General features: G+C 39.4%; 1 protein-coding gene and 1 long non-coding RNA gene across 4 annotated transcripts in view; one reads left to right on the top strand and one right to left on the bottom strand.

The window, feature by feature from the left end:
- The window catches only part of kdm1a (lysine (K)-specific demethylase 1a), a 61763-nt gene that overhangs the window by 23785 nt on the left and 14984 nt on the right, over positions 1-22994 (top strand). For all 3 annotated transcript variants that reach the window (XM_069895205.1, XM_069895207.1, XM_069895206.1), the window contains exons 5-16: positions 2206-2284; positions 2773-2865; positions 3678-3784; positions 4203-4284; positions 5256-5350; positions 7007-7024; positions 11480-11622; positions 13336-13426; positions 16294-16428; positions 20644-20717; positions 21625-21736; positions 22137-22269. In XM_069895205.1, the coding sequence (XP_069751306.1) occupies positions 2206-2284; positions 2773-2865; positions 3678-3784; positions 4203-4284; positions 5256-5350; positions 7007-7024; positions 11480-11622; positions 13336-13426; positions 16294-16428; positions 20644-20717; positions 21625-21736; positions 22137-22269 (1162 nt within the window). The remainder of the gene's footprint in view (positions 1-2205; positions 2285-2772; positions 2866-3677; positions 3785-4202; positions 4285-5255; positions 5351-7006; positions 7025-11479; positions 11623-13335; positions 13427-16293; positions 16429-20643; positions 20718-21624; positions 21737-22136; positions 22270-22994) is intronic.
- LOC138741332 (uncharacterized) lies at positions 13428-17058 on the bottom strand. The gene is made up of 2 exons (XR_011343457.1): positions 16959-17058; positions 13428-13652 (listed from the first exon to the last, which is right to left on the bottom strand). It is a non-coding gene; the product is annotated as an uncharacterized lncRNA (long non-coding RNA).

Below are 22994 nucleotides of genomic sequence, written 5' to 3'. Positions count from 1 at the left end.
CTTCCATCTTGTCCATTCTCTTTCCCATTTCTGTTAAGGTCATATCTATTTTATTCATTTTCTCTTCTGTATTGTTTATTCTTCTTCTTAAATCATTAAATTCTTGCGCTTGCCATTCTTTAAATGACTCCATGTATCCTTTAATAAGAGAAAGTATATCCTTTATCTTGCCTTTCCCTTCTTCTTCTATTTCACTGTACTCTTCCTCTTCCTCTTCTTCTTCCTCTGGGTTGGCCATCTGTTGTTTCTTTGTTGCCCTTTTCTTCTCTTCTTTCTTGTTTTTGTTCTCTTCTATGTTCTCCTCTTGCTGCAGGTGTTCTGCAGCTGTCATTGCCGGCTGTGGAGATCGACTCCCCAGCTGGTCACCCCTCCCGTCGGTGTGTTTTTTTTCATGCGCATCGCGCATGCGCGACTCCTCGCGCATGCGCGGTTGCGCACTTTTACTCGGCTCAGCGAGCTATTTTTGAAGTCCACTTTTTACCGACCTGAGGGAGTGGGTTTCTCTCTCCACCGCGGGCCTCTTCGAACAGGTAAGGCCTTCTCCTTCTTCCGTTGTTTTCTCTTCCTCTCTTCTTACCGTTGATTTCGATTTTTCTTTTTTCGTCGCCATCTTCTTTCCACCTTCTTTATATTCACTTTTCTTTAATTTTTATTTTTGTGCCTTTGTGTTTTCCTTTGTTTTTTCCAACTTTTCTGGAGAGGCTGGAGTTCACCGTCCGGCCACTGCTCCATCACGTGACTCCCCCTTTTTCTACACTCCTTGTAGTCCTCTTTCAATTTCTTATCACCCTGCTGTTTATACCTCTTGTACACCTCCCTCTTCTAACCAAATTTCTAATATTCCTTGAAAACCAAGTTGTATGGGGTGAAAAGAAAATTGAAAAAAGATGGAATAGACCATTTATTCTCTTGAGTCATATCCAACATGTAGCTAGCTCTCTATCACATTGTGTTCAAGTTCTCTCCCCATACCTTCAGAACTCTGAATACAGATGATCTAATCTTGTACAGCACTCCTACCATCTCAAGAATTGGTCTGCTAAATCTTCAATGGAGACTAAAACTACACTAAATTCTTGTATAAATTCTAATAAGACATTGGTTCTCTGCTTAAAATGTCTTGCATTAAAGGCTAGCAAATCATTTGTCACCTTTACTACTTTGCTTTTAGTGTGCATGTTACAAGGTACTTTGTTAATTAAATATCTTCCATTGTCTTGCCACTGAACTAATACTCCACTCTCCTGTGGAAGTCAATAATTTTCACATTTATCCAGTTTATTATTGTATCTGCCAGAAATGTTCTTGCTTGCTCAGTGTTTCCAAATTAAGGTACTATAGTACAGGTTGTACCTCTTTAATCTGGTGACATTGGGACATGGCCATTGCTGGACCATAGAAAATGTCGGAAATTGACCCCTAAGGGAAACCCCCCCCCCATGTAAACATTAAAGATAGAACAAATCTTAAAATCCGAAATAATATTGTGGGGTGGTACAATTAGCTTAGCGGATAGTGCACACAGCATCTTTACAACACCAGCAATGGGGTCAGGTTCAAGTCCCATGCAGTCTAAGGAGTTTGTACTAAGGATGGCAGATTCAAACAGACCGCAGGAATGCTGGATAAGAGAGGAACAACCTTTATTCATAAATCTTGAATAGGCTCTCTGGGAACAGCACTGAGTTGATCATAAATGTAGAAATCAATTGTAAACTAAGCAATCTACACTCATATATTCTCTTGAACATATAACCATATAACCATTTACAGAGCGGAAACAGGCCATGTTGGCCTTTTGAGTCCGCACCGGTTCACATTGTGAGAATTATTGTGTTAGCTGGGATACAGTTGAGAGTTGGGTAATTGGATTCAGTACCTCTAGGCTGGAGAGTAAATTTTGGGCATTTTTTTATGCACTTGATTATTATCCTTTTTAGGGGTTAAAAAAATGCTTTGGTGAGCATATTAAATTCTCTCATGAAATAACATTTTGAAACTTGCCTGATTGCTTCAGACATTTAAAAAAAACCCCGAAATCTTAATGTACAAGTAGGTATCACGGCCAACCTGATGGAGAAAACTGGAGCACAAAAAGAAACTGCTTCCTTTTGCCTGTTGAGTGATGTTTGTCCTCTTTACAATAAAATGTACATTTTCTAAATATAATGTACAATTGCTTATTGTCTTCTTCTCTTTAAACAGCTGCAGCTCTGGCTGGATAACCCAAAGGTGCAGTTGACCTTTGACGTAACTCACCAACAGCTGGAGTCTCCTTATAACAGTAAGAGTTATTTTAAATGAGCTTTGCAAGGTTTGCATACAAAGCTTGATATGACATTCTGAAAGGCATCAGTCTTAGAATATTAAATAGAACACTTTGTGGAATGTAAGCATGAGAGGAAAATAGTTTTAGCTTAAGATTTTTATTTCCAATTGTCAAATGTTCAATTTGAACTGATAATTTTCAGAAAGAAATGTTAAATTTGTGATTGAAACTGCTGCTGTCGATTAAACACCAAAATGCTAGAGGAACTCGGCTGGTCTATAGGAGGTAAAGATGTATTACCAAAAATTCAGGCCTGAGCCCAGGTGAGTACCTCCACCATTTCTGTGTTTTGATTACAATCACAGTATCTGCAGATTTTAGTGTTTCACTGCATCTGTAGTTTACCTAGCCACATCTTTTGTAAAATTATAAATAAACTCTTTGTTGCATTTTGATTCTGTTGTCCTTCCACGTATATTGTGCTTTCCCCTTTTTTTTTTCAGGTGATGCAGTACTAATTCACAGGATACACAGCTACTTGGAGCGTCATGGGCTGATCAACTTTGGTATCTACAAACGGGTGAAGCCACTTCCAAGTGAGTGATTGTCCAAATCTTTAACCAGTTTTATGACATAAGCTCATTTTAAAAAGAAAACTCATTGTATTGATCAGTTTTGTTTGTTACTACTACAGTTGCACCATTTACTTTGTAAACCATTAGAATATATTCAGGTAGACTTGTTTACTCCCATAGCAGCAATAACTGCTTCCATTTATCTGCACCTTCAATGAAAAAACCCCCCACCTTTACAGGATTATGTCCTTTATATAAAAAAAAGGATGATGGATGAGGATAGGATGGATAGGATGGATGGATAGGATCATCCCTTGTGATGGATCTTAAGTAGACCGATGAAGAAATTTAGATTCAGAGTTCCAGAAAGTGGGAGGGAGCAAGCAAACTAATGGGCAAGGGAATTTGGTGATGTAATTTGAGGGAACACATTTTTCAAGAGCTTACAGGGACGTAAAGATCTTGAACAGAGGGATGTAAATTTTGAATCTAGGGCAGAAATGCATCCGGAATTACTATAGGTCAGTGAGCTTGGGAGAAACTAAAAGCATTGCTAAGCAGTTCCACGGTAGTTGGGATTGGGTCAGTATTGGAAGCCAGCTGTTTTATAGAAGTAGTAACAGGAACTGTTAATTGAGGTCAGAAGGTCTATTTAGAAAGAGAAGACGTTCAGTTGCAAACTGTCTTAATCTGTTCCAAAGAATGAATTGATGGAAATGAAATGGATTTCATGCTGTAAATTGTACTTTAATCTGATTGGGTTAGGCTGTTAGGGTATGCTGTTAATGTGAGCGTTTTCTGTGTTGGGTAACTGGAAAATAATTGATTCACAGCGAAGAAGACTGGAAAGGTTATAATCATAGGTGCTGGAGTCTCGGGTCTGGCAGCTGCTCGCCAGTTACAGAGCTTTGGAATGGATGTCACTGTTCTGGAGGCAAGGGTAAGGTCATTTCTTTGTTACCAATGGAGAAACCCATAAAGAGAAGGTTAATGTCTACAAGGCAGAAAACTATCATGGAAATTTGTTCATGTTTGAACACAGGGCTCAGGATCTTGGGCATCTCTAATGTTTCACAGAACTGAACTCAAATCAGGAATGTCAGCTGAATCCAGTCATTCATTTTATTATGTAGCTAGAGGTAAAACAGGATCCTGTGGTTAAGTGAAAAAAAAACACACAAATGCTGGAGAAACTTAGCAGGACAAACAGTGCCTTCATCAAGGTCTGGGGGAACATGAGAGATATCTGAACAAGGGGGGAGATGATAGGGGGAGAAACAACGTGGTGGTGGGGGAGTCTAGGCTAGGTGGAGCTATGTATGTCATGACAATAAACTGCATCATCCCTTTAATTGTAGGACCGTGTTGGAGGTCGTGTTGCTACATTCAGAAAGGGAAGCTATGTTGCTGATCTGGGGGCCATGGTTGTAACAGGGCTTGGTAAGTTTTGCTTAACTTGCAAAATTATACATTTTTAAAATTTTATACCCTGAAATCGCACTCTTCGGGGAGAAACCAAGTATGTGGCTGTAAAGTGAAGTGGCAAGAGTGGCAGGCAATTTTGCCTCTTTTGAGCATTCCCCATCATTCTGTACTACAATGCTTATTTAACTCCTTTGTTGACTTTACTTAAAAACTTGGCAACTTGTGTTGAGCCACGACATAAAACATTTTGGGAAGTAAGTTTAGAATTTCCAAAATGTTTTGCTTGTGAAGCTTTTTCAGGTTTCAATTCTCACAGAGAACTCTAATTTTAAGATTGCTCCATTTCTGCATTTTTCCACAACAGGAAATACTTTCTCAATTTTAACTTAAATTCTTTCAAAACTTTTAGATCACCTCCCAATGTTTAAACTGCAGGGAATAAATGCCAAATTTATGCAATATTTCTTTCTAGTTGAACCTATGGTTTCTTTTGTTCTGCATACAATGACTCTTCTGTGGGCAACATATTTTTCCTGATGTATGATTCCCAAAATAAAATTGAGTTTTCCCAGAAAGGGTATGACCAAGGAAAGACGAATGTATCTTCTGTATTTCTTACACCCATCTTTCTTTCCCCACTCTATAACTGATTAATGTAGGAGTTGTTGGCTTATTAGCCATGGATACTTTTCACTACCTCATCCAACTGGGTATTTGTCATGCATGTTTGGTCATGGAAGGCTTTGTAACCAGGCTCCAATCTTGACTGTCTGAACATTTTACATCTTCCTGGATCCAAATCAAGAATGGGAATGTTCATTTTTACAGTAATGGTTGGCATTCTGTATCCCATAGCCATGTAGTTATGCCAGTTTAAGCTGAATATATTGCAACGTGTTCTTGTTGGTCACATTAAAGTGCTTGCCTATAATTCAGTTAAGCTCTGGAATTTCAATCCATTGAAGTTGCTGTTCCTCCTTTTATAGGTGGAAACCCAATGGCAGTGGTCAGCAAGCAAGTGAACATGGAGCTAGCCAAAATAAAACAAAAATGTCCCTTGTATGAGGCAAATGGACAGGCTGTAAGTGTAAAATGGTGGATTATCTTTGCAAATCTAACATGAATTTCTCTATTTATGTGTATTCAGTGAATTTCCCTTCAGGACAAACATCTGCTATATATTGCAGAGTAGACTGTAAGATGAGTACTTCCTTGTTAGAATTTCAACTAGTTATTCACTATTGTGTTGAGGGATTTGGAATACTTCATGCTTTGGGAGTCAGCCCAGCTATTCATCTTCACAAAGATGAGGGTTGGGTGGTGAACAAATGTTCAGGGTTGATCCTCTGGAAGCAGAATTGGCCAATCTTCTGTTGGTATCTCAACAGTAATGTGTGCTGATCCAGTGCGACCTGTTTGCCAGGATTTACCAAGTCTTTCACAATCATGATCCCCAGTGCAATCTCCTGTGGATCTCTCCTCACCTTGCTACAAACATGGCTGATGATGGTTTTAGCACAGGTGTGGTTCTGAGAGTTGATTGTTCTTGTGAAAGAAATGGCTTGTGTGTTGAACGATTGTTGCCATAGTTGCTTCGCTGAAAATAAATTTCAGAGCCCTGTGGGTTCGAGGCAAGTAGTTGGCAGGTATACAGGAACCATAATTGGCTACTTCAAATATTTTTATTCCATTTGAGTGACAAAAGCTGAGAGATTAGACATGCTATAATGGATTGTGAGAGCATGTTCTCCCAGTTCCCCTGCTGGTCCTGCTCTGTTGTTTACTCTAGTCCCAGTTATCCTCTTTACCACACTCAAGGGCCTGTAAATCACTTACCCATGTTCAGAGGGGTCTTTTTGTGCTAATTCTGGATGATCATTTGCTGATTCAACTATGACAGCCAAGTAGTGAAATCTCCATTTCTGCACAGGACTTGGAGGTCCTTGAGTAGTACCATGCAAGTTGCTACTGGCATCTTAAACCATACACCAGTTCTATGCTCTAGCTGTTCTTGAAAGAGGGAGCGGCACGGTCATGGAACATCTACTTCCTTAATACTGGCTTTGTTAACATCAAAATCTCTTCACATACTAAGAACATTCAAGTTTTAATATTTGCTGTCCATGGTCAGTATTGCGTATAAATGACTGCAAATCCATAAAAATGCAGTTGACTCTTAACTGTTCTCAGAAATGGGTTGACAAACACGTGATTTAAAAATATAAGATTGTCCAATGAAAGCCTTCCTGAAGATATTGCGACCTGTAAATAGAAAGAAATTCATCCATATGTGAAATGTATGGTCAACTGAAAAAGTGCTCTTTTGTTCAAGATGTGACTTTTTGAGGTGAAGTGGCAAACTCAAAGTGATATTTGCATTTCAAGTGTCCGACCATAATCTACTATCATGAACAGGAAAAGGAAAAAGTTCCCCCCAGTTGGGTGCTAACCAATGTTCTCTTAATCAAGGTTACAAAATTAGATTAATTACTTTATTTTTCTTTACTGTTTTGTATTAAGCAAAATGGCTGCCATTTTTAATCTGTGATAGTGGTGGTTCTACAAATAATTAATTGAACATGAAGCATGTTAAGTTGTTTTGAGGTGTGATAATGAATATTCTTATTTCTTTAAAAATTGAATATTTCAAAAATATGGTCAATGAGTCAGTAGACTAATAAATCTTTCCCTTTTTTTTCATGTAATTGCTGAATTTTGGAATATGATTCTAATGAAGGGAGAAAGATGCACAAACGTACGTATTTTACTTGTACTAATTAGGTATATGTTATGAAATTTCTCAGCAGGTTATTGGGAGTGCAAGGTATTTGCCATTATTTGAGGTGTTAGGATTTTAGATAATTATGAAGTGTACATTATAACATTCATCTGAGTTGCATCAATTTTATCTTTTGCTATAATTTTCTGGTTAATACCAGAGGATTGGCAATGATGCCGTACAAACAGGGAGGTACAGTTAGCGTAGCAGTTAGCGCAGCGCTATTACAGCACCGGTGCTTGGATTCGATGCTTTCTCCAAGGAGTTTATTTGTTCTCCCTGTCTCTGTGAGGGTTTTCCCCTTGGTGCTTCAGTTTCCTCCTACTTCCCAAAATGTATGGGGGTTGTAGGTTAATTTTGGTGTAATTGGGTGGTACAAATTTAAATGGCTGGAATTGGCTTCTGCTGTGCTGTAAGTAATTTAAAAAAACAATTATCTGAAGCAGGACATCACTTGATTCTTTTTTAAGGTTATTTTTCTTCAATTTCTCTTCAAATAGGGACATTTTTGGCATTTTGAGACACAGGAATAGAATCGGTTGATTTCTTGTCTGGATGAATGCAGAAACTTTCAAGAAACAAGTCAGGATAAAGCAACCTGTTTGGCCCTGTCTTAGGCTTTTATTCCCAGTCATTACAGGTGCATTGCACCTCCAAAGTTCATCTGTAACCCAATGCATGCCAACAAGTTGCCATAGCTCCAAAATCTTCAATCTTTGCCACATAGACTAAAGAAAGTAGATACACTTATTGACACTTCCAAGGTCGCTACCATTACGCACCATCCTGACCTGGAGATAATAACATCCTTTTATTACTGGAGTAGAATCCTGGTACTCTAACAGCAGTGTCAGAATCCCTTTACCATTTACTGTGGCGTGGCTGGATTTTCCTTGATGATAAATGTCTCTAGTGTTTGTGGAGATGTGATCCTCTGAACCAGTCATTGTCAACGGTGGCCATATGCTCCTCCTTCCCCCACCACAGCACATTTTGTGGGATGGGGTGGGGGGGGGGTCATGGGCAGAAATCATAAAATATATATTTTTTAATGTCGGAAGGAGAGAAGTACAGAAGAAACCAACTAAACTTGACTGTTTAACAGGGAAAGGGGCCCATAAACTTTGAGCAGAGTCCTAAAAAGGCCATAGCCAAAAGAAGGTTGAGAATGGTTGGTCTAGACAATTGGAAAGATATAATTTCATCTTAATAATTTGTTGCTGTTACAAATGGGGTATAAGGACTGTTACATTAAGGTTAAGTTACAGAAGGTTTCAGAAGAACATTTATTATATATTTGGATTATTGTCCAGAACTCTGTTGATATTTCAGGCAATATATATATGATGAAAGCTAATACTGTTTATGTGCTCTCATCCCAATTCTGAATTTCATTTTAAAAAGTATACATTAGGTGTTTAAATTTCTTCATACAAATTATCTTTTTCTCTGTTCAAAAAATATTAACCTTGTGTTGAGATCACCACTGTAGTCCTTCTCATTGCTTGGTTTGACATTTTTATGTGCCATACCTTGATGAAGGACTCAAGCCTGAAACATTGGTTATATATCTTTATCTTTGCTACATAAAGTACACTGTTTGACCAGCTGAGTTTATCCAGCTTTGTGGTTTCACTTCACATTTTTATTGACTGATTTAGTGTCACGTTCATTTTCTGACAAACATTGTAATTTTAGTTTAAGAATTGGCAAGATTTTTCTGGACAGTTTTATTACCTAATAGATCAACTGCAGTTGACTAAAAGGTCATATAATTGGCTTTTTCTTGTTACTTGGCACATTGCTCACATTAAATCCCCACTTTCTTGGACAAAAATGGGAGCCAATTACCTGCATTTACCATGATATTAAATCTAAGACACACTGATGCATCTTGCCATATGCAAAAGACTACAGATTCTGGAGCTCTGAAATAAAATATTCAGGTTAATTCCATCTCTGGAGAAGAAGCAAATTTAGTTTTAAGTTCATGACCTTTTATCAGAGTGGCTAAAAGTTGGAGATAAATCATGTCTTAAGATGCAAATGTTACACCTCTTAACCATATTTTACTGGTACTTAACCCAATTGTGGTGAAACGTCTTTGATTTCAAATGATAGTTGTTTTCCTCTCTCCATAGATGCTCCTTGATGTGTTGAGTATTTCCATATTTTCTGTTTTGATTTTGGCCCAGAAAATAATAGGTTGACATTCATTGAATTTATACCTCTCAGATCTTGCATCGCAGTATCTGACCATAGAGACTGATTTAGACCATTTTCCTTTGTAACAGTTGTTTGTGTCCATACAAGTTCATTCTTTCTATGAGTGAATGGAGTTTTATGGTATTGATATCATTATAAGTACAGTACAACTCCAATTATCCAAAATGGTCAGGACTGGACCTATTTCGGATGACTGAATTTTTTCGGAGAACTGGTCATTTTTTTAAAAAAACAGCCCAGTCCAGTAGCAACAGCAAATCACTTGGTATCAATTTTTATACAACAACAGGGGAAGGCTTTTTAAGCATTAAAATGTTTAATTCTCACCAAAAAATGCTGACTGCCACCGATCCCCGGAATATCCCCGCCAGTGCTGCCAATCCCTGAGAGGCTTCCTGGCCAATGGAACACCCACTGGTGAGTCATGGGCTTCTGTCTCCCTGTGGGCTCATTCCAGCAGGGGCTGTCCCGGCTTCGTGTCCTGGTTCTCAGTGTTGGAGCCTGATACTCCCCTACTGCTGCCAATGATCACTGACACCTCCCCACCGAGGTTCCCGCTCCTGCCCTGGAGCCTGAGGTTCCCGCTCCTGCCCTGGAGCCTGAGGTTCCCGCTCCTGCCCTGGAGCCTGAGGTTCCCGCTCCTGCCCTGGAGCCTGAGGTTCCCGCTCCTGCCCTGGAGCCTGAGGTTCCCGCTCCTGCCCTGGAGCCTGAGGTTCCCGCTCCTGCCCTGGAGCCTGAGGTTCCCGCTCCTGCCCTGGAGCCTGAGGTTCCCGCTCCTGCCCTGGAGCCTGAGGTTCCCGCTCCTGCCCTGGAGCCTGAGGTTCCCGCTCCTGCCCTGGAGCCTGAGGTTCCCGCTCCTGCCCTGGAGCCTGAGGTTCCCGCTCCTGCCCTGGAGCCTGAGGTTCCCGCTCCTGCCCTGGAGCCTGAGGTTCCCGCTCCTGCCCTGGAGCCTGAGGTTCCCGCTCCTGCCCTGGAGCCTGAGGTTCCCGCTCCTGCCCTGGAGCCTGAGGTTCCCGCTCCTGCCCTGGAGCCTGAGGTTCCCGCTCCTGCCCTGGAGCCTGAGGTTCCCGCTCCTGCCCTGGAGCCTGAGGTTCCCGCTCCTGCCCTGGAGCCTGAGGTTCCCGCTCCTGCCCTGGAGCCTGAGGTTCCCGCTCCTGCCCTGGAGCCTGAGGTTCCCGCTCCTGCCCTGGAGCCTGAGGTTCCCGCTCCTGCCCTGGAGCCTGAGGTTCCCGCTCCTGCCCTGGAGCCTGAGGTTCCCGCTCCTGCCCTGGAGCCTGAGGTTCCCGCTCCTGCCCTGGAGCCTGAGGTTCCCGCTCCTGCCCTGGAGCCTGAGGTTCCCGCTCCTGCCCTGGAGCCTGAGGTTCCCGCTCCTGCCCTGGAGCCTGAGGTTCCCGCTCCTGCCCTGGAGCCTGAGGTTCCCGCTCCTGCCCTGGAGCCTGAGGTTCCCGCTCCTGCCCTGGAGCCTGAGGTTCCCGCTCCTGCCCTGGAGCCTGAGGTTCCCGCTCCTGCCCTGGAGCCTGAGGTTCCCGCTCCTGCCCTGGAGCCTGAGGTTCCCGCTCCTGCCCTGGAGCCTGAGGTTCCCGCTCCTGCCCTGGAGCCTGAGGTTCCCGCTCCTGCCCTGGAGGCCCTTCTCCTTGACGCCAGAACAAGGGATTCTTCCTACCATTTGCGGCTGGGAGACAGTGGCACGCAGTTTGAGAGGAAGAGATGGAGAGAAAAGTCGATAGGGATAGGTAAAGAAGAAATGGAAAGAGAAAGGGAAGGGAGTTGCCTGGAATGAGGACAGTCGCCATTCTAATTTCATGTCGGATGAATTTTTTACAAAGCTGTGAGGTCAGTTCGGATAAATGAGGATTTCCTGATTGTTTTGGATATTCTAATTTATCCAAAAATTTTCAGAGGCGAACAGATGTCACTTCCGGGTCCAAAAAATATTTTTGGATAAATGACGATTTTGGATAATCCGAGTTGTTCTGAAGTTGTGACTGCTATTTTACTTAATTTGGCACTTTCTCATTGTCCATTACAAGTATTCAAAGTTGGGGGCAGTTTTTTTCAGATTTGGATAACTCAGATTTTCCTTGTAAGCACAGGGTGCTGCAAAACCTTTATCTAATTTGAGAATTTGATATTACTAATTCTTGTGTCAGTAAATTACCCCATCCCATTTTTGTGGAGTGACATTGGTGTTTTTGTGATACTCAGGTTCCCAAAGAGAAAGACGAGATGGTGGAGCAAGAATTCAATCGTTTGCTGGAGGCCACATCTTACCTCAGTCATCAATTAGACTTCAACTACCTGAACAACAAACCTGTATCACTAGGACAGGCTTTGGAGGTTGTCATACAGTAAGCATTTCATGCTCAGCCTTGCATTGGAGATCTGATTGGACATTAAATTAAAATTCAGTTTGACCATGGGCAAGGATTCTTCCTCGTGTGGGGTTTGCTCAATAGCTGACCTAATAATAAATGTAACTAACTACCAAGTGCGAACTTGCTGGATTTCTCTGCAACTAATCTTGAGGGATCTGCACCACCTAGAACTAGCACCCTTTCTTGTATGTAGCAGGACTAGTGATCTTGAATCTGCAAGGGACACAGGGATATGGCAAAATGTTTCCTTCATTATGAGCATTTGGTTTAATTGTTTAAATGCTGTTGGGTTTACTTTGATATTTTGATTTTTTAAAATCATTTTAATTTTTAATAACCTTTGAATAATCCTTTAGGGGAATTAAACTTACAAAAAAAAACTTTGCATCTCTGACAGCAAAGCTGTGGATGTGGCTTTGCTATGAATGAGGTTTATTTTCAACCATTTTGTGGTTGAGGCTTACTCTGGCATACCCACATGGCCAAATTACCTTGTACAAAACTTTGCTGCCATGGCTTAAGATTGTAAGACCATATACAACCAGAAGTTGGCTATTTAGCCCATTGAATCTGTCCTGCCATTTTATCAGGAGCTGATCCATTTTCCCCACTCAGCCCCACAGCCTGGCCTTCTCCCCATAACCTTTGATGCTCTGGCTAATCTCTGCCTTAAATATACCCAATGACCTTACCTTAGCCACAAATTCCACGAATTTACTACACTCTGGTTGAAGAAATTCCTGTGCATCTCTGTTCTCAGTGGATCCTGAAGTTGTGCCCTCTTGTCCACCATTGGAAGAAAACTTTCTACATCCACTCTATCCATGCCTTGCAACATTCAAAATGTTTCAATGAAATTCCCCTCCTTCTCATAAATTCCATCACAGGCCATGAGCTGCCAAACACTCCTCATATAATAACCCTTTCATTTCTGGAATCATCCTTGTAATCTGCCTCTGATCCCTCTCCAATGTCAGCACATCCTTAAACGAAGAGCCCAAATCTGTTACAATACTCCAAGTGCCTTATAAAGCCTCAATGTCACATTCCTGCTCTTGTATTCTATTCCTCTTGAAATGAATGCCAGCATTGCATTTGCTGCCTTCACTACTCACTTGACGTGCAAGTTTACCTTTAGGCTATCCTGCACGAGGACTCCCAGGTCCCTTTGCATCTGTCTATTCATTCCATAATCCCAATCATTAATATACAATATAAAAAGAAGCAGTCCCAACACTAATCCCTGTGGATCACCACCAGCAACTGGCAACCAATCAGAATATAGTTGCAGGCTTTGCAGAGTGGGTCCCAGACAATTTTGCCAGGTATGTTTGGCCTGTGGTTACATACTGATCTTTCTTTTCATTGCAATCTTACACTCTGTAATTGTGATCTTTACACAGCTGTATGAATGCTTTTAGTCTGCCCACAGAAAAAAACTTCTCATTGTACTACATTTTTTTGTGCTTAAACTTGTATCGGCTAAGAACACAATGGGATTTTGAGAATGATGAATGCAAGTTTCTTTTGTGACTTCAGAGGGACCCCATCTCACCTGAATGCTTTCAAACTATGTATTTCAGAAACTTTATTGTAATGTTTACCTTGTTATGTTTACACAAGGTCATAAGTGAAGGTACGGTCAAATATTGAATCTATTGCAACAGTAATTGATTATCTTGTTAGACTGCAGGAGAAACACGTGAAGGATGAGCAGATTGAACACTGGAAGAAAATTGTGAAGACACAAGAGGATCTGAAAGAATTGCTTAATAAGGTGATTTGAACTTGAATTTTATTCAGGAACTACAAATGAGCGAAAATTGTTTGTACTTCAACATTTGACTATTGGCTCCCTTTTGATTGGAAGCTAATGGGATTTTACGAATCAGGGAGTAGCTGTCGTCTTGTCCTGTCTGATTTGAGATAGCTCGTGTCTGCTTGAAATTAGGTGGCTTCACTGCAAATAGTGCCTTGTACATTCTCGTTCTTCACCCAAACACCTACAAAAGAAGATGTACTTTTAGTTTGGATAGTGATACCTAGAGAGGGAAGGTGAATGAAGAAAATTTATTGCCTTGATGTTGTTTGTAAGTCGTTTGTTACTTACATTCAAGTAATGTAAGTAAGAGGGAGGGAGGTCTACTGTCTTTGTAAGATAACTGAGAGAGGCCTTCAGTTAAGGAATGAAGCATGATTAAATTGGTGCTGTAGAGTCTTTTTCTTTATGAATAAATGGCAATAATTTCCATGAATGAATTAGCCATGATCAGGATTTTGAATGTTAGTGCTGTGGCCTCCTTGAATTTCAAAGATGCCGAGGCATTCATTTGGGCGGGTGGTGGGGGGAGTCTTCTTAAAAAATTGCATTTGCTTTTGTACTTCAAGTTTAATTTGTCTAATGAAAAAACTTTTTTTGAGTTGTTTTCATGTCAGGATGTCTGATATGGTAAAAGGTAGATTGAGGGAGTTTCTGGCTAAGAATGCAGACTGGGCCATGGTTTAACAATTGGATGAAAGACTGCAATATTGCAATAGCGTGGCAATCTGAGTTGAATTTCAGAACACTGAAGCAACTTTAAAACTGCTAATTGAGTGTTTTTATTTCTAAACATAGACTTTATTCACAAATTATTTACAGGTATGTTATATAGGAGTGGATGTTAATATAAACCATACAGAGTCTGTTCCCATCCCTACTTTCATGTGCATACATTCCTTTTACTGTACATTATAACATTTGATTCAATTTACATCATTGTCATCACTGTGGGATCATGTCTCTTTTTCCCCCTCTGCGGTTTGAGGGACTTCCCCTCTGTCTCAGCCCCTTAATGCCTGGTAGTGGGAGGACTCGAGACTGTGGTCTTTCCCTATAGTGCACTTGCGTTCGCCACACCAAGCATGAATGTATCCCTCAGCACATACTCCTGAAGCCTGGTCATCGAGTACTCGTGTTTTGCTTGGCACTGATATGAATCTGTTTTTCCTGTCTTAACTGTACCTGTGCTTGAAATATGCTTGGTCTTGCCTATATTATTTGTGGTATTTATTCCACTCAGATTTTCTTGTTGAGATTAAAATGCAGACATTCCATGTGCTTTTGAATGCAGCAAAACTATGTTTAAAAAAAATAATTGAACCATTAGGGCATTTAAAAGAACAACTCTGGTCATTACTGGTTCCTTATTTTGCATTCATTAAATTTTGTATAGGCTGCAAAATCATCATCTGCCCTTTGGTGGCGCCGCTGGCAGTAATTAAAATTAATCTCGCTTTAAATTTATGTAAATGTTTGGTCATGCATTTCATTGGCCTGTTAATTTTAAAGACTCAGCCAGGCTAAAAGAATACAGAGCAAAGGGGGCAGAGTTAGCGCAGCACCAACACCCAGGGGTTGAATCTGGTGCAGTCTAAGGAGTTTGTATGTTCTCTTTGTGTCAGTGTGGGTTTCCTCCCACCCTTCAAAAATGTATGGGAGCTGTAGGTTAATTGTTGCATTTTGGGGGCATGAGCTCTTGGGCCAGAAGGGCTTGTTATTGTGGTGTACATCTAAGAAAAAGTTATCTCTATCATTACCAAATATTTTAACAAGTTTCAGCGGTGGAGAAAGCTTTTGGCTATTTTTAAACTGCAGACAGCAATAAGTATTTGCATATAATTTAATTCACAGCAACTTTAACCCTTTGGACTCCGTTTTCAGGGACTACCAGCAAGCACATATACTTTGTGTCACCATTTTCTGGGACTGGATTTATAACTAATTACTAGCTGGTTTGAACTGGTGTTCATACTGTAGTTTACCCATGGACCCAGTCCCGAGTCCAAAGGGGTGAGAGCTTTAGTAAAAGATCTGAACAATCATCTGATGGAGGTTGTCCGGTTTGAAATGTTGACACTGCTTCACTTCACACAGAAGCGGCTTGACTTGCTCAGTATTTCCAACATTTTCTGTTTTTGCTTTAGATTTTCAGCATCTGTAGTTTTTTCAAAATATATATATATTTTCTGTTTTAGTATTGTATCCTTTATTATAGATTCCAGTGTTGTCACTACCATTGGTGCTAGGATAATAATTTAATTTTCTCTCCACATCATTTATCCTTTATGAACTTTCTTTCCAGATGTAATTATGAAATGTGAGTAAAACAAAATGGGAACATGTAACTGGTTCCTCAACATCTGTACTGAGAAGTTGACTTTTCAAATACAGTCACTCTGTCAAGATTGAGATTGTTCTGATTAAGAGTCTACATCAGATATGTTGACCTGCCTTCTCTTTTCAGATGTTAATAATTCTGTGTAATTCCAACTTTGTTTAAATAGTAATTTTTGATTTGTGGAATTTGCAGCTTTCCTTTCATTACTACTCTCCAAGCTTGCATGTTCCTGGTCAAAGCTTCCTGTAAGCATAATTATCATGTGAAAAACAATTTATCGTGTCTAACTTGCTGGAACACCATGAAATGCATAATTCTAGTATTGTCTGGGGAGGAGAAATTGAGCACAATGTTAATGGGAATTATAAAGCAGCTTCTATAAATATAACATTCTAGTTTGCTGCTGTGATGTTTCAAGGTTTTTATCAAAGGTTGTGTTGTTCCGACAAGTCTTTTAATGCCTCTGCTGTTGTGTATTCTGCAGATGGTATCAGTCAAAGAGAAAATTAAAGAACTACATCAGCAGTATAGAGAAGCCTCTGAAGTGAAGCCCCCTCGTGACATCACCGCGGAATTTTTGGTCAAGAGTAAATTGAGAGACTTGACTGCTTTATGCAAGGTGATTTTATTTTTAAGCATTCTGTCCTGTGTGTCACAGTCTGGGATTTCATTGGCTGAGAGTGTCATACACTGAAGCAGGTCCTTTGGCCAACTCATCCGTGCTGATCACGTAGCAGTTAGTACTATTTTCCTGTGTTTGGCACCTGTCCCTCATATACCTGATCATGTGCTTTTAATATTTAAATTAGGCTTGTTACAAATAAATCAAGAAATTCCACAGTGAAATTAATTGACCTTCCAAAATTACGCACAACTTTTTTTTAACCTTAATTCTGAACATTTTATGATAATATTTTTACATTGTTTTAAAATTAAGACTATTTCTTTATAACTTCAGGATTCTCTGAAACTACTTGTATGTGTTTACCAATGACTGGAGAAACCTGCAAGAGGGAAAGCACGTCAAACTTTTAACTTTAATCAGTATTTTCCAAAGCCATAAGAGGCCTTGCACAGCTTTCTAAAACTAGTGCATTGTGTCTGTGCCCTTTTCCATAGCTTCCTCTGGCAGTTTATTGTTGTACTTACCCACCATTCTCTCTGGAGAAGGCTGCTCATCAGGTCCATTTTAATTCCTTCCTCCCACCCTTACCTAAAACACCATAGCCCTCGAGGTTTAGACTCCCGTTCGCTAGGGAGGAGATTGATTATTTTGCCTTATTTATACACCTTTTGATTTTTGTATACCCGTGGGAGGGGCGGGGGGGGGGGGAAGTCCCAGCCAATCCCATTTCTCCTTGTAACTAAACCCCTCCAGATCTAGTTTCATTCTCTTTAATCTTTCCTGCATCCTTTCCAACTTATGACATCCTTTATTTAGAAATGTTTATTTTTAACTGTTATCTTTGCTATTTCTCCTTTATTGTATTGCCCATTCTCTTGAGGGGAGTTTGGGGATGTGGAATGTTATTTTGTGGTTTGATGTTTTGTCCGAATGAGCTAATTTTGGAAAGTGTACATGGCTTTGGGAAAATAGTGATGTGATGTGTTAAATTTTAACATTCTTTCTCTCTTATGAGTTTGTCCAATCATTGGTACTTACATACACATATAATTAGTTTCAGGGAACTTTGAAAATTTTAAAGAAAAGTTCATAATGACAGAATTTTTATGTTGATTTAAAGTTGTGATAAATTGACACATACCGAGTTGATCTTTAAAATAGTTGTGCATAATTTTGGAAGGTGAATTCATTTCCCCATGGAATTTCTTGATTTATTTGTAACAAAGCCTAATTTGAATGTTGATTTATAAGACCAATGTATTTTTTCAATAGCTGTGTTAATTTCAGCTTTCACCTTGAAACCCGACTCAGCCATTTATTACCTCTATGTGATAATTCCAGGTTCCTGCTGACTCTCTCTTCTCCCCTGCTCAGCTTGTCTTCACTGCACCTCATGATAACTCCAAGTCTTGCTCACTCATTCGACTGGAGCCCCAATCTCTGCTTCCTCTCTTAAAATGGGGCCTGACCCGAAATATTAACTGTCCGTTCCTCCTCACAGATGCTAGCTGACTGGCTGAGTCCCTCCTTCTTCTTGTTGTGTGCTCAAAATTACAGCATCTGCAGTTCCTGTGTTTTTCTTCCTCTCCTATAATGTCTTTATTTTAAAATTATTACCTATGTTTCAAAGAATGTGGGAAATAGCAACAGGAGTGTCCCATTCCTTGAACCTGCTTTGGCTTTTGACAAGATGTGAGTCAAACTCCTATGCACAACTTTCCTGCCCTTCCCCACTTTAATTTTGAAAAATTATGGACCAAATATAGTCAATTGGGAGTAGCTCAGAATGCCAACTCGATCAGCATGGATGAGTTGGGCTGAGTTCCCTACAATGAAGCATTTGCCTTCCAATTTTTTTGATTATACCTTCATGTCAACTTTTAGTGTCTTGCATACGGGAAGACCCTTTGAATATTAACATTTCCCAAATTCTCCATATTTAAAAAAAAAACATTCATTTTTTTCCTATTAAAGTAGATAACTTCATATTTCTCTGCATTATACTCCATCTGTTGTGTTGTTGCCCACTCACTCAAGTTTGTCCATTGGCCATGAAGCCTCTGTACTCTTGTCACTGCACACATTTCCATTTAGTTACATGTTGTTATCAGTTTTGGAAATGTAAAATTTGGACTCTTCAGCGAAGTTGTAGCTAAGAATTGTGGTTGCTGGGGCACATTGATCGATCCATTGCCTGCCAACTGGAGATGGACTCTACTTTTATTTATTCCCTTTTTTTTGGTCTTCTATCTCTGGAAAAATTCTATCTACACTGGTATATTCCCTCAATCCTGTTACTTATTCACCAGTTTCCTTTGTGAGCCATTGTTGTGGTTCTTCCTTATCCACTTGGTACATCTTCAAAGAATTGCAATTGTTGAGCCAAATATAATTTCCCATTTAGAAGCATAATCAAATTATTTGTCAGGGTTTTTTTGCTATCTCTTAGTAAGTTTACTAATATTCACGATTATCAATGTCAGGCTGACAGGTTAAATGTTCCATGTTTTCTCTATCCTCCAAATCGTAAGATCATCCTTCGATCATCAGGAACTCTTCCTGAATCTGTAGAAATGGTGAATGTAATCCAGAGCAGCCATTCTCAAAATTTTTTCAGCTTTGGCCCCCCTCCCCCCCCCAGGATTCTGTTGAAAGTTTATGGGCCACTTCCCTGTGAAGCAGTCTTGTTTTTTTTTCATATTCCTCTCCTACTGAAAAAAAACATTAAAAAAAATATTATTTGCATGAAGTAAAAAGAAAAGGAGGCTTTTACTTAAATGTGCTGTTGCTCCTGGAGGAGAATGACAGATACAGATGGTTATATCTTCAGTATATAACCATCCCTCTCAAAACATTGGGATATACATCTTCAGCTCTTGGGGAATTATCAATTTTCAGGCTTATTAACATTTTTAAACTAATCTTATTTGCAGCGGACCTTTTCTCAAGTATTCCAGGGATTTTATCTTCTAAGGACTGATCCTAAAGACACTTCATTTGTTACTTCCTTCCAGCCTGCAAAGAAACATATTTATTTGGAAGGTATTCTTCAATATCTTCTCGCATCCCTCTCCTCAGAACAATGACACCAACCTTGGCACACCAAACATCTGCTCTATGTTTGTTCATCCCTGTTTACTGTTGTATCTTTTACCGTAATCTGTCATAGCCACCTTGTGCTTCCCATTTCTGTAGTTGTATTGTTTACATTGAAGACCCTAATTTCAGATAAACTAAATTTGCAAACTTCTCAAAAAAATTCAGTTGTTCTTGATTGCTTTAACATAAGCTGCTCAATTACCAAGTCATTAATTAACCCACCTGTATAATTGGAGATCTCAAGTGCTTTGTTTCCCCGTTTGGTTCCTCAACAAGCTGATTCAGTAAGCCATTTCCAAATTTGCTGTCCACTTGATTCTCCTTGTTGAATTGCATTGTCTATATTTAGATCAAAGTTTTGCATGTTTAAATTTCTCGTACTTGTTAAGTGTGTAATTTCTCATTTTAAACTAGCTCAAAATTGTCACCACTGTCAGGGGGCTATAAATAACTCCTACAAATATTTTCTGCTTTTTGGTGTTTGACACACAGACAACACATTTCATGTTAAAAGTCATCCCAACAAAATGACTGGAGCTAGCACTCCACAAATTGAAACCTTTTTTCCCTAACACTAAACCTTGAGCTCACATTCAATTCGGATCTGATTGAGCCTGTGCAAAATTTTAAAATGTTTGATTAGTTGGCTGGTTTCTCATTTTATAATTTGATATTAAATTTTCCAAGTTTTTGTATAATTTTCGTCCTGCTAAACATATTTCATTAAAACTTTGAGGCAGTTGTATGAACCCAAGTTACTGTTTTAAAAAAAGCAGAGTTGAGACCATGAATTGACAAAGAGCATTGATTCATATCCTGCAAGATATTAAAGGCGATATCTAGAAGCAATTAATATTTGTGAAGTTGAGGATTATTTTTGATATTGGGTTATAACTAAATGTTGGTATTTGAGCTTTACTCATTTTAATGAAATCCACATTGAAATTGTTTCTTTCTGTTGTTTACTCTCCAATGCAATAACTGAGTTATCAGTCCATTAGTCTGTGCCAGGGTCCAAACAGGTTGGAGAAATGTAGCTTATTTACACCTTAGTACTATTACATTCCTTTTTCTTTTATCACCAGTTCATTTTATTTGAATTGATTACAGGAGTATGATGAATTCGCAGAGGCCCAGGTGAAACTTGAGGAGAAGCTCCAGGAATTAGAAGCTAACCCACCCAGGTACCATACCAACATATTAGTTTTTGCTCATATTGGTACACAGTATAGCTCTATTTACTTGATTGTTTTACTGCTATACTGCAGTTGGTAAATTACAGTAAAACCCCTGATATCTGGCATCTATGGGGATTGGTAAACACCAAATAAGAGTATTTTCTGGTTGCTTGAGACTTACAAGGCCTAACTCATCCACTTTTATTAAGAATAAGCAGTTTAAAAGACAGAAGACAAAAAATACTAACTATACTGTTCATGCACTAAACAAACTTAATTTGCAGGAACCTTAAAATATTTTACTTTATTTTTGGTCATATTCTTTGTAAACATTTAATTTTCGCTGCATCTGCAGGTTCCTCCTGCCCACAGAGTTGCCTGAAAGACTAACAGTAACATAGATAATTACCCCCTACCCTCCAAAGCTTGCAGGTAATGCCTCTGACTGGGGTGACTCTTACTGAGCTGGGATAAGGAGGCACTTATTTAAGAGTCACTCCAATAGAGAGCGGCATCACCCAGCTTCTTCATCCTGGGTGACACCATTTTATTCAAACACAACTTCATTTAAAAACTGCTACGAGCAAAGCACAACCAAGGCTGAATATTTGCTCCCATCTTCGCCAAAGGTTTGTGTTACTTCAGAGAACATTTATTGTTACAATTTTAAACTTACATATTATTTACCTATTCTTTTATTCTTTTTAATTTATTTTCCTTTTTTTTGCCAGTTACTTGAATTCCGGATACCAGGAGTTTTGCTGTACATTTTAATTGTTTGGGAAATGCAGAATCTAGCTTTGCCAGAAGAGCCTGACGTTAGGCATTTTTTTTGAATACAATAAATGTTCTAGAGATCTAGAGTAACTTGTTACACTGGAATGTAAAGAAGAATTATGACTTTGTATTTCAGTGATGTTTACCTGTCATCAAGAGACCGACAGATACTGGATTGGCATTTTGCTAATCTGGAGTTTGCTAATGCAACACCCCTTTCCACCCTTTCATTGAAGCACTGGGATCAGGTAAAGAGATGTTTAGTTAATTTTGATAAATATATTTTGGACTATTGTGATTAGTGGTTTGTATTTAGTGTATGATAGATGCATTCTGTATCATTTTTACCCTTAATCGTAGTAAGCAACTTGAATTTTTCCATTGCAATAAATAGAGTTACTCATGGAATTCAGGTCAATGCACAATGTCAGTGATGTCATTGCAATAATTGCTTCTCTCAGCCCTGTTATCCATGATCAATATTTTCTAATTGGAGTTGTAAATATTTTAATCCTGAATGAATGAGAATAAACTGCGGCTTGTACAATTAATTTGCTGTTGATTTTGATTGAATAAAAGTAAATAAAACGATGTTACAGGGTGGCATTCATAAGTAAAGGGATTGTTTCCTATTTGTTTTCTGTTCAGGATGATGACTTTGAATTTACAGGCAGTCACTTAACAGTACGGAATGGTTACTCCTGTGTTCCTGTGGCGCTTGCAGAAGGACTTGACATTAAATTAAATACAGCTGTTCGACAAGTCCGCTACACATCTTCAGGTCAGTTGGTTCAGATTCTGTTCAATGATTCCTTCAATTCTAGTTTTAATTTTTTTTATAATTCATGGAATCTCAGCCTAGTATGCCAATTAAAAATGTTAGAAATTCAGTAAGTTGTTGTGAAAGGAATGTTGGCAAACTGTTGCAGTACATTTTTAGATTTTGCATGGCCTAGTGCTGGCTGTGTTGAGGAAATGTGTGTAAGACAGTGGCTGGCTTATGGTCAAGCGGCTGCTTCATCCTAGATGGTACCAACCTTTGGTGTTGGTGCTTCATCCATCCATTCATTCAGGCAGGGAGCATGTCAGTGTGCTCCAGACTTGTGTAGATGATGGAAATCATTGAAAAATAAGAATATTCAACTTCTCATTTTTCTCTTTATAAGCAACAGTTTATATCATAGAATTGTAGAGAGTGTGCTGCAAAGAAGGTCGTCATTCAATAATGAGGCAACTGCAACTGAACACAATACCCTAGTTGAGACTGGACAAATGTTGTATGACAGATTCAGCGTAACTTCTCAAACTTTTCCTGTATTGAAAAATCATAGAATATTAATAATTTTTTAAACCTGCCCTGTAATTTCTGTGATCTTGACACACTTACTCCAAGTACTTCTGCTGGTGCATTAATTTTAGAACCCTATCCTTTATTTTGTATTAATTATTCCTGCTAAAGTGCATGACCTTGCATTTCTCTGCATTGACTACACATTTGCCCATTCC

This window comes from Narcine bancroftii, chromosome 8 (assembly GCF_036971445.1).
Source record: "Narcine bancroftii isolate sNarBan1 chromosome 8, sNarBan1.hap1, whole genome shotgun sequence".
Taxonomy (NCBI): domain Eukaryota; kingdom Metazoa; phylum Chordata; class Chondrichthyes; order Torpediniformes; family Narcinidae; genus Narcine; species Narcine bancroftii.
This window is presented reverse-complemented; position numbering and strand designations above follow the sequence as displayed.